Source organism: Phascolarctos cinereus, unplaced genomic scaffold, assembly GCF_003287225.1.
Source record: "Phascolarctos cinereus isolate Bilbo 61053 unplaced genomic scaffold, phaCin_HiC Scaffold_5;HRSCAF=322, whole genome shotgun sequence".
Lineage (NCBI taxonomy): Eukaryota > Metazoa > Chordata > Mammalia > Diprotodontia > Phascolarctidae > Phascolarctos > Phascolarctos cinereus.
In genome coordinates, this window is record NW_027555958.1 from 316,060,073 (window position 1) to 316,072,590 (window position 12,518).

The following is a 12,518-nucleotide window of genomic DNA, read 5'->3' on the forward strand; positions in this document are numbered from 1 at the left end:
AAATAAAATTTCTTGAAAGCAGAAACTGTGTCATATATACTTTTATACCCCCAAAGTTGAGGCATTTTGCTTTGCATATAGTAGGTGCTTAATGCTTTACAATGAATTACGCATTTCAACACAATTTTTTTGTGTCTCTGTAGGTCCAGCAATAAAAACATATCAACATTCACTATCTATATCTACCTGAGCATTTCTGATTTACCTTCAGAGGAAGTCTGACAGTCTCCCTTTGGGCGATGATTGTTTTCCCCACAATCTACTGCTCTTCTTAGTGACAAACTTCCAGCTGTACCGGATCGGGGAGGTTTGGGAGAACTACTTTTCTTATTTGTAGCTGAAAAGACATTTTAATATTCTTTTTTGTATACAAGATATGAAATACTGTCTCGGCAAGGTATCCTCTGCAGATAAGGTTCCAACTGCTGTCTCCCAAAGAAAGAATTTCTGTTCCTTAATGATTTACAAAGGAGTATTCTAAGAACCCTTCCAGATAGGAGACTCAAATGAGTTTGAGCTATCATCAACTCAGCTTATAAAAAAAGAAATGGAATTAATGAGGGGAAAAAAATGAGAAATCATTGTCCTCTGAAGTAGAGATACTTGTTATAGTGGAAAGAACAATGGAATTGGAAGAAATGGGTTCTAGTCCTGTTTGATTCTGGGCAAATCCCATCATTTCTCTGGGCCTCACTTTCCTCAACTGTATAATGAGATGCTTGGACTAGATGATCTCCAAAAGCCCATCCTACTTTTAAAATTTTATGTATCCTTCTACTGAAATGATTTCCTCAAGTGAAAATTTGGCCAACATCCCCGAGATAAACTATCTTGAAAAACTGAACTTACTCCATTATAAGAAAAATGGTTCTTTAATGAGGACAAAAACTTCAAATTCTTTCCTAATAAGGCATCTAGAACTGGGCTGAGCCTTTGACATGCAGATGAAACTTAAAACAAGGTAATCTATAATTGAAAGCAAATAAGAAGGATAGTTCTGTGTAAACACCCTGGATCATAGAGACAAGTTCACTGTTGCTTTTATTAAAGTCATACACCTCTCATAAGAGTCACTGAAAAACATTATGACTATTGAGTTGAAAATCCACTGAAAAGGGAAAAGAATTAGATAATCTGAAAGACTGAAGGAAAGGGAGGATGGATGAAAGGAACTCATTTATTATAGCTAATGGTTGCTTGGATGGTTTTAAAAAAGTGTTCCTTGGGGTGGAACACTCCTGGTGTGGGCACTTACAGGAGGCTGGAGGTTTGGCTTTGGTTCCAGACTAGAGAGAAGAACTGGGGCAAGAGGCACTATCCCCCATGCCTCAGCACTATAGGTGATTACAAAAATTAAGCTATCACTACAAAAAAGTGCACAGGCAAAGGAGAAAGACCCCAACTATAGAAAATTATGGGAATAGAGAAGACCACAGTTCATCTTCAGAGGAGGATATTGAAGCAAAGAAACCCTCTTCTACCCCAAAAGACTAACGTCAAATGGTTACCTGCCCAAAAAGAATTTACAGAAGAACTTAAAAAAGACTTCAAAAATCAAATGAGAGAGACTGAGGAAAAACTAAAAAATAAATAAATAAGAGCAATCCAAGAAAAACAAGACAACTATGAAAAGAAAGTCAACCAATTAGAAAAGGAGATCCAGAATCTTAAAGAAAAAAATTGACACTTTGAAAATTAGAATTGGGCAAGGCAAAGCTGGCAAAGTTGTAAGAGATCAAAAAAAATTAAACAACATATAAAGAATGAAAAAATAGAAGAGAAAGTAAAATATTTTATAAGAAAAACAACTGATCTGGAGAATAAATCAAGAAGAGAAAACATAAGAACAATCGGACTACCTGAAAGCTATGGTCAAAAAAAAAGAATCTTGATACAATAATATAAGAAGTAATTACAGAAAACTGTCTTGAAGCATTAGAACAAGGGAGGAAAGCAGAAATAGAAAAAAATCCATCAATCACTACTTGAAAGAAATCCTATGAGGAAAACTCATAGGAATATTATAGTCAAATTCCAAAACCCCCAGTTCATGGAGAAAATATTAAGAGCAACAAGAAAAAAACAATTTAAATATAATGGTGCCACAATTAGAATCACACAAGACCTAGCAACAGTGACACTAAAGGACTGAAGGTCTTGTAACACTGTATATTGAAAAGCAAAAGAACTGGGGTTCTGGCCAAAAATATCATACCCAGCAAAGCTAAGCATAATCCTGAATGGAAAAAAAAATGAACCTTTGATCAACTGTCAGACTTTCAGGACTTTGTTAAAAAAAAAAACAAACCTGAACTTAACAGAAGATTTGACATATAAGAGCCAAGAGAAACATAAGGTACATACCAAAAACTGATCACAAGGGATTCAAAAGGACAGACTGTTTACCTTTTATGTATGTAAAATGTAAAACGTTATGTTTAAGATCAGTCATCAGTAATTCGGTAGTTCATAAGAAAGACTGGGGTAGATCTGAGTGTGATACGACTTTAAAAAGTAAAGCCATTTAGGAACAGCTAAAAAGAGTAATCATTTTATACAATTGAGGTGCAAGAGGAAGAATGACACAGAGGAAATGGAGGAGGGCTGGTAGTTCTGGTAACCTACCTTCATCGGGAATGGGTTTAAGAGAGAACAACACATACATAGATACAGATATAGATATAGATATAGATATAGATATAGATATAGATATAGATATAGATATCTAACAGTAAAAAGGTCTTCTAAATTCAGAAGAAATATAACAGTAAGGGGATAGAGAGGGGGGAGAGGATAAGGGAGGGATCTCTAGAAGCGAGGGTGAGGGATGAGGGAACAGGTTATATATGGGTGTTTAGATTTATGGGAATGGGAGGATAGATCCGGGAGGGATCCTTTGAGGGGGGCAGGCTAAGTAATAGGAAGGCAAAGTAACAGGCAAAAGTAAAGTAGAGGAGTCAAGGAGGACAGAAAACAAGAGATATGAACAAACATAAAAACAAAGATCATGAGTAGAATTTGTTAGGGAAAGTATATGTCTATATATGTATGTATATAAGTGTACATACGTATGTATATATCTATATTTAGAAATATATCTGCACTTAATTATAGACTTCAGTGGGGAGGAGGTCGAAAAAGAACAAAGTAGAAAGTGCACAGCAGAGAACAAAGAAAAACTTACAAGGAAGCAAAGAAAAGACGGACTGCTCTCAACACAACATGTAGTATTTATCATACAGGCTTTCTTGAAATGAAAATTTACCATTATATATTTTTTATCTTCTCTTATGTTCTGCTATGCACATGACATGCCTTTTTTTTCTTTTCTTACTTTATATTTGAGTTCCAATATTTAAGTTTATATTTTTTCCCCTCTCTTCTGTATTTGTGTTCTGGTTTCGAGTCTAAAATAAAATTTTAAAAAATAATAAAAAAAAGTGTCTCTCTAGGTTTTTCTCTTGTTGCTACCTTTATCAGAGAGAAGCTAGCACCTTAGATGCCCAAAGAGTTCTGAGACAGTTATTTCCTGTTCTTTTTAAAGTACTAAAACATAGGGCTACCCTTAACCAGGGCCCCAGGTAGCAGTTTACTGGCCCATAGACAAATAATGGGAAACAAAAGAGGGTAGGCAATGGGGATCCTGGAAACAGCATGGCTTACAAAGGGAGCATTCTTTCCTAAAATCAGATCTGATAAGGTAAGGTATAGTGTCTGACCCGGAATAAAGGTGTACAATAACCTTTAACAGCATTAATATTTGCATAACAAGACAGGCCAATCATTTCTCAGATGTTTTAAATAGGAAAATAAAGGACAACTGGCTTCTGCAGTGGGGCTACAGGTTCAGCCTCTCCCACTGCTAATTCACTATACATAGTGTATAATTCCCCTCCTCTTCACTCCACCATCTGCTCCACCTCCATGATAGCTTCCTTTCCTACCTAAGCATAACTCTGCCCTGAGGAGACCTCACTGATTTGTGAGTACCTACCCAGGACTTAAATGTCTTGAGAAGCCCCACCCTGCTGCTCATTTTGCTTCTTGCTTACTCTCTCTGGTCTGCACCATCTGTCGGGGATGGGGTTCAAACCCAAGATACCCGACTCCTCATCCTAGGTTCTTTCTACTGACAGTGCTTCTAATGCCTTAGTTTCAAAACTGACCAAAAGGAAAATGGCATTACAAGCTCCTTTCCCACTTACAGTTCCTGATGTAACAACTTGTAACTGACGACTTTGTCAGAAGTTCCATTCCCAGATCTTGTAATTTGCCACAGCTTTCTGTTGTACAGGCAGCCAAAGACATCTGATCAGCAGAAAAAGAGTTGGGCTGGACATCACAGGACCCAACATTGCTGCTTCTTACTTCTGATAGTTGGTTCTTTACATCAGACATCTTGCTTCTCACTTCAGCCATTTGCGTTTTGAGTCTCTTTAGCATCTTCAAGTCTGGAGGCACTCTCCACATTGCCTGTTGTCTCCTCTGATCTTTATCTTTTCTGGCATATGAGGCTTCAGGGAGAAAAACAGGCTCCCTTAAAACTTAAGTTTTAATAATACATTTAATTGCCTCCTATCCTATATCGCAGACCTTTGCATGTCACAATATACACAGTTACAAAGTATGCATAATTGCATCAACGAAAATCAAGATAAAGACACAGTCACATTTCAGCCTATTTGAGCCATATTCAACTCAACCATTCAAATTAGCCTATGATTCTCCAGTTTGAATTAAACATAATTTGAAAATTCCAAAATGCGAAGTTAAAAGCTACATTTCCTGGACACTAACCTGTGGAAATTCCTTACGAATATAAAATTTAGGATCTGGCAATTAGTTCTGTTCACTGTATATCATTTTTCTTTTTTAAATTGTGATTAATGTAATGAAAGGTCTGGCTCAAAGTATTTAAAGTAACAAGAAACTTGTATTAGCTTTTTGATAACTTCTGAGAAAAAAGAACTCATACTATGGAGACTATATTAACTTACACACTCTGCTTCAACACTAGAATAAGAAAAACTAAAGCAAAGGGAACTAACCACAATCTTAATAGCACAAAGATTTAAAATGAAAAAACACTGAACAGCCATTTGTTTTTAAAATGACAAATGGAGCTATTTCACAACCAGATGGTCTACTATTTCTGTTCCACTCTATTAAGTCAACAACCTGTGATTTCAGATTTCAAAGGGACCCAAAATGAGGGACTAGTTCCCTGTCAATTAATGATATTAGTAACATCTTAACCTGTCCAGCAACTTTACCTATCAATAGAAGTTCACATGTATATAATATTTTACTATTAATAAAGCATTCCCCTCATAAAACATTATTTGCAGGTAGCACAAGCATTATTATCCTCATTTTGTAGATAAGGAAATAGGCGTTAAGAGGTGAGCTGATTTGCCCATCGTTAACAAGTAGCAGAGACAGGACTAGGTCCCAAGTCTTGGCTCCCCCTGGGCTGTATTACACTACTTAACTGTACCACGCAGCTAAGAATCAAGAATGCAGCAAAAAAATTCTCAAAACATTAGATAAGGTTATTTCCAGCCCTAAGTCCCATGATGCTATGTCAAAGTCCATGCAAGTATCTTTAAAATAAGTACAGTTTAAGAAAGAACATGCATTTTTGTTCATAATCTCCTTGCCACTGCAAGCTTTCAGGAGATTAGAAACCAAAAAATTTGAAAGGGAGAAAAGCTGCTAGACAGAGAGGTACAGTGAGAGAAGCAAAAAGGGATAGCGAACATATCAAGGAAAGAGAAAAAGCATAAAAAGATGACACAAGAAACTAAAAACTCAAAGAAATTTAGTGTTGGAGTGAGTACACAAGCAAACTGCCCTACATATTTTGGTAGGCTTTAAATACCTTCCATATTATAGCACAACAATAATAGTGCTTAAAAATGATGGAATCATAGAATTAAGAGCTGCAAATTACCTTAGAGAGCACCCAATTCAGCAATAATGCAACAAATATTTACATCAAGTATCTACTGTGTATAGAAAAACTCTGACCTGGGACCTAAAGATTAAAGGAGACATGGACACTGCCTTGAGGGGCATTACAACCAAGTAGAGAGGGAAAGAGTAAACAAAGAATTACTGTATAAAATATTAAAAGAAAAGTACATTAGAGAGGAGTAGAAAGAGAAGCAAAGTGCTATGTGAGGTTAAAAGAAGTGACCAAGAGGTTGAGGAAGGGGAAGGGAGAAAGAGGTCATGATCCCAAATCATTAAGAAAAAGTTAAAGCTTGTTCTGAATAATTTATGAAAGTTGAAAACTCTGGATTAATTTTAGAAAAATTGCTATGCAAAATGGTGAAAACCTATTTTTTTTTAAAACTAGTGTTTAAAAGTGATCTACACTGAAAATTTGGCTACCAAAATGATTCATAACCTCCCTCCCCCAAAGAGCTCTGGGTAGCTGGAATTTCACATACAAACACTAATTCCATTAAATTTATGTTATTAAATGCAACAGTGTTTCCTTGAATCTGAAAGAGTCCAAGTAACCTTTATGAACAATGCTGCATTATTGAAAGACATAACTCTTAAGGAAAATACCTTTATAAGCATAGAACAACACTATAGCACTTCTCTCTCTCTCTCTCTCTCTCTCTCTCTCTCTCTCTCTCTCTCTCTCTCTCTCCCCTTCCCACCCCCACCCCCTACTATAAACAATCATTTGGTAAAACATTTATATAAAACCCCACCTGGAAGGGCCTAATAAAGTTTATTCTAGGCCTACAACCCTATGAAAATTTTGCAAAGCATACCCAACTCATCAAAACAATAGCTCAGAAATGTATACAATACTTTTATTATTGATTTGTTAGTCTCAGAGAATCTAACTAACAAACAAATTAACATACTTAACATTATACTTACTTTGGTACACAAAGATATTTAAAGGAGACCTCTGAATAAAAGTTTAAGTTGTAATATTAATATAAAAAAGTCGATGGGTTACTAAAATCTCTCCCCATGCTAATATTTAAAAGAGCAAAAGTCTGTCACACAGAGATCTTCTCCACTACCAATTAAAGTTAAACTTATTCACATTAAGTTAAAGATAATGAAAAAAGTTTTGGTTTATTGTTGCTGTTTCTTACCTGTGGACTGTAGCAGTGAAGCAGGTGGACGTGGCTGTAAGCCCCATAAATTTTCCATACTGCTCCGGTCCTTAAGGTCCAACAAGTGTATTAAAATTAAGGGATCAATATCTAATAAACTGCTACTAGCTGCAGACCCTGTATTTCCAGCTCGCCTTGAAGTTCTGCGGCTTGCACTTGCATAACCATGGCTACTGCCTGCAAGAGAAAAAAAAAGTGGGAAACAGGTACTTCTAATCTGTTTATTTTTTAAAAACAGAAGTATAAATGTTTACATTTTAGCGAATATATGCCCACAGTTCACTTCTCAGTAGCATCTCTTCTGTCCATAGTGATATATGCTATACATCATTAGACTACAAGTCAGAGATCAGCAGAGACCAGCACAAGGCTTATTAGTCCCACCATGCTCAAGGCCAGTAACTGCCAGTCTAAGAAACTGTGAACAATCAGAGTAGGTACCACCACTGCTTCTTTACATAAGAGGGCCAAGGTGGCAAAAAAGCCTCTCCTACTACCTATCTCTCCTCTCATGTTTGATTTGCTCCTCTACCTTGGCAAAGATCAAGGAAGCATAATTTGAAACAACTCTCAGGCTCCAGGGTGCTGAGTGGTAGTGTAAGGTTGGGTAGTAACTACAGAAGAAGAGTACCATAAGGTCAGAACCAACTTGTATAACTCACATTACTAGGGTCCCCAGCTGATGCCATCTACCTCTGTTAGGTGCAAAATATGGTCATGAAAAATGTCATGATGTTTTCTGCATCCAATTTAAAAGTATTATGAGGATTTGGTCTGCACTCTCAAAGGCAACATAAAATTAAGGTAATAAATGTCATTACTCACTGAAAGTATTTAAAAATAAAACACAATGCTATAATCTAAATTTATAGGGCAAGCCTCACTTAAACTATCTATGTATCCTCTCCCTAATGGCCAGTGTTATTCCACTGTATTCCCTTCAAATCTTCACACCCTTAATACCATCAAAATTTATCCTTCCTTACAGTAAGTTTTATCAATTTCTGGGAGACTAGAGCTCTCAAATTCATCAGATCAGTGTAAAATGAAAACACTAACACAACATTTGCATCTTAAAAGGGCCCTTCAAAGACAAAAATGTTAGATACTCTGATGGCGGACTGATAGAGGAGCTATTTGTAATAAGGGAAGGGAAAAGGTCTTAAGAGGTACCTCTTAAATTATAGGCCACATGAACGGCAGCTTGATGTAGCATAAGAGGATATGGATCCGGAATCAGAAAACATAGGTATGAATCCTGGGGCATTTAGTTGGTGTACACTGCATTGAGCGCCAGGCCTGGCGTCAGGAAGACCTGAGTTCAAATGTAACCACTGACTAGCTGTAACTCTGGGCAAATCACTAAACCACTGTTTCAGTTTTCTCTTCTGTAAATGAAGATGATAATAGCACCTACCCCCCAGGATTATTTTGAGGATCAAATGAGATCATAATTGCAAAGTGTTTAGCCAAGTGCCTAGCATACAGTAAACAATATATGTTAGGTGATATTATTATTGTTGCTATTGTTATTATTATTATCATCATCATCATCATCCTAGATCTGCCCACTTGCCAGTACTGTGACCTTGATCAAGATAAATCAATTTATCTGGGTCTATTTGATCATCCTAAAAATTACTAGATAATCTCCAAGGTCTCTTCCAAGTCTAAGATTTGGTACACTGTTTTATGATTACAAAGCACATTCTGTACCTTATCTATTTGAGCCTTACCATAAGCCTGTGAATTAGGTAATGAAACTATTATTTTAATTTCATTGATAAGGAAACTGAGGCTTACCTAAGACACTTGATCAAATTTCACAGCTAGTAATGTGTCAGTTCTAGAATATTTTATACATATTCTTCCAGAAAAATAGTCACGATCTATCATCTGATATCACTTTTATTCTAAAAAAATTAAGCTGTTTCCTAAAACACTTAGCAAAAGGAGAGAAAAAAAAGATTTTTCTTCCTCACAACTAATTCTATGAACCTTATTTTTTATCTTCATGTTGAGGGCTTAGGGAAAACATGCTTTAAAAGAATTATGCTAACCAGGAGAATGCTATACACAGTAAACAGCAATATTGTATGATGATCAACTGTCAATGACTTAACTATTCTGAGCAATACAATAAGTCAAGACAATTCCAAAGGACTCATGATGAAAAATGCTATCCACCTCCAAAGAAAGAAATGATGGAATCTGAATGCAGATTGAAGCATGCTATTTCTTGCTTTTTTTTGTAGTTTTTTTTTGGCGAGGGGAGGAGTCTGTTTTCTTTCACAATATGACTAATACGGAAATGTTTTGCATAATTACACATGCACAACCTACATTAAATTGTTTTCTGTCTCAGGGAGGGGAAGAGAGAATTTGGGCCTCAAATTTTTTTAAATGTTAAAAATTGTTTTTACATGTAACTGGGAAAAATATTATTAAAAAATAATTATCCTATGACTCAGACCCAAATGAATGTCACATAGGAAGATATTTATGAGTAATTTATATAGGAGGCTCAGAGACACTTGAAATTTTTTTCAAAAGTACCCCTTTCTTTAATAAAGCATGCAACTAAAATTTATGAACTAATATTTACTCACTACATGTTATGTAGTGTGCTCAACTATCTTTATAAAGACAAAATGCCACATAAAAAATTCATCATACACAAGAATGCAAGCAACATGGTGTCATGGAAGGAGACCTGTTCTAATACTGATTCTGCCACTTACTATAAGCTGTGCTGACTATAGTCAAGTACATAACATATAAAACTGAAGGGTAGGAGAAAAAGGGAAGGAGAGGAGAATTTTCCATTATGTGTGTGTATGCATAATAACAATCCACACTTACGATTTTTATTGGTATAGGAATTCCTTGGTATGATGAGAAAACTCCCTCCATTAATATATGGAGGTGATTTATTTTGACTTCATCTCAGAGAGATGCCTGGGCCACTTAAGAGACTGTTCCTTACCCAAGGTCACATCATTAGTTTGTGTAAGATGCAAGACATGAACACTGATCTTTTTGACACTAAATCTGGCTCTTTATTCACTATAACTATGCTGCCTATCTCACTTTTTACATATTACTGGGTACTGCTTTATTGTTTCTTGAGCACTTTCCTCAAAATAACCCATGCAGGTAAATATATTAAAATTATTATTCCCATTATACAAATGAAAAATATGCATTTAAATGAGAATATGCATGTAAAATATGAGCTATTAGGACAGAGACACTAAGAGAAATAACTTGCCCGATACTGGAAAGAAGTTCAGAATTACCTTTTTTTTAAAGTTCTACTCACTAATCAAGCGACAAGCTATAATTATAAAGTGCCTACTATGTGTTAAGCTTTATGCTAGGGGTTATTATAAAAGCAAAGAAGGAAAGAATCTATTTTCAAAGAAGTTACTATTCAAACAGGGGCAAGTACATATAGAATAAAGATAAAGAGAATAAATAAACAAAGGGTAATTTTATTTAGCATGATACTTAGAGGAAAAGGGTGTTGCGGGAATCAGGCCTTTATCTGGTGCTATTTGGGTTTCTTAAAGAAAAAAAGAAGTGCCTAAGAAGAAGAGGTCAGGAGGGAGTGAATTCCAGACATGGAGACAGGAGACAAAATAAGAACAATGGTTTCATTTGTAAAGAACAAAGAAAAGGCCAGTTGGCTACACCATGAGGAAAGAGGAGTAATATACAATGAGGCTGAAATACAGGTTGGAGCCAGGCTGTTAATGATCTTTAAAAACCAAAAAGAGCTGAAATTTTATCTTAAGAGCAACAGAAAGCCACTGGAGTTTACTGAGTAGAGGACTGACACAGTCATTCCTATGCTTAAGTAAAATCATCTTGAAAGCTGTATGGAAGATGGATTAGAGCAAGAACAGAAAAAGCATGGAAATTAATTAGTAGGTCAATCAAAAGCCTAGCTGAGAAGTGATAAGGACCTGAACTAAACTGGTGGTTCTGTGAGTAGATAGAAGAGAGATGGTTTGGGACACACTGTTATTTCCAGAGCTCTTGGGTTCTGAGTCCTGGAATATCTACATCAGAGTCAGGGGAAAAAGGTGGTAGAAGTAGGGGCAGTGGTTCGACTCACCTCACTGCCCCCTATCTCTCTCTCAGGGTGCTTTGCTATTTCAAAGGCATATGTAGAGAGGCTGACCTTGTTAGGAAGTCACCTCATTAGCAAAGACTGGGGGAAAAGGGAAATATAATAGGGGATGATGTCAAGGGATTTAAGACGAAGAAATGTGAGAGGAAAAAAAAGAGGGAGCCTTTGATAAATGATCTCAATTTTCTTAGTAAACTAAGAGGCAAGTTATTCTGAGAGATTAGGGTGAAAGCAAGGTGTAGAAATTTATCCAGCTATAAAACAAGATAGACTTTATTTTCATGTATAGAAATTATCAATATTCCATAAATCAAACAAAAGAAAAACAAGATTCTTGAAATATATTTACACATGATAAAGTATGACAACAAAATGACTAACATACTGAAGAGTTTATATGAATAGACTTCTCATTTGCAAATTTGTAAGCACACAGACTGTGAATTATTGTAACTTCTGCCAAAAGCTTAAACATCTATAATTGTTTGTTATGAGGAGTTCAGGTTCTATTTCTGATTCAGGTCTACAATTTATGGATTTTACTTCCCTCACTTAAGCTATTATTTAGTAGTTGTGGAAGCACATGTGAAGAATACACATATGTTCATAGGCCTGGGGCAACATCAATAAAGGGAAAGCAAAGAAATGAACCTTTATTACCTTTTACTAATCTAATCATGTAGATTCAACAACAAAAACATTGACATCCACTAAAAAGGGCCAATAATCCTTTCCAGTGTGCTGTTAGAAGAGAATGATGAACCAGGAATCAGAGAGCTGAGTTCTGGTCCCAGTTCTGTCAGTCTGATAAAAGGCAAGTCAAACATCTCTGGCATCAGTTTCCTTCTCTACAAATTTAAAGACTCTAGCCACAACTCTCTTTCTCCAAAACAATGTATAAATAAGATATATCATCCATGACTCCTGATACTAAAATTTTTTAGTTACCTAAACATCATGAAAGAAATAAAACAAGACAGTGCCAATATAAAAACAAGATTAAGTCATATCAAAGTTTAAGACTTTAAAATAGCTCAATTGGCTTGATACTTCTGTACCTGAAGCTCCAGCAGCAGTTGTATCTTCCATGAGTTCTCCCTCTTCTAATTCCATGTTATTACTATATTCCACATCATTCTCCCCAGACCTAAGAAAGTAAGATTAATTATCACTATGTAATCATAAATAGACCACCAGAATAAACTGTACACGCATACTCCATTTGACAACTTTAA

The 12,518-nt window shown here is 35.7% G+C and overlaps 1 protein-coding gene across 4 annotated transcripts in view; it reads right to left on the reverse strand.

Moving 5' to 3' along the window:
* Positions 1–12,518, reverse strand: part of TRIM37 (tripartite motif containing 37) — a 114,374-nt gene that overhangs the window by 14,695 nt on the left and 87,161 nt on the right. For all 4 annotated transcript variants that reach the window (XM_020991856.2, XM_020991858.2, XM_020991854.2 and 1 more), the window contains 4 exons: positions 12,342–12,430; positions 7,128–7,325; positions 4,206–4,514; positions 206–337 (listed from right to left, as the gene is read on the reverse strand). In XM_020991856.2, coding sequence (XP_020847515.1) covers positions 206–337; positions 4,206–4,514; positions 7,128–7,325; positions 12,342–12,430 — 728 coding nt within the window. The remainder of the gene's footprint in view (positions 1–205; positions 338–4,205; positions 4,515–7,127; positions 7,326–12,341; positions 12,431–12,518) is intronic.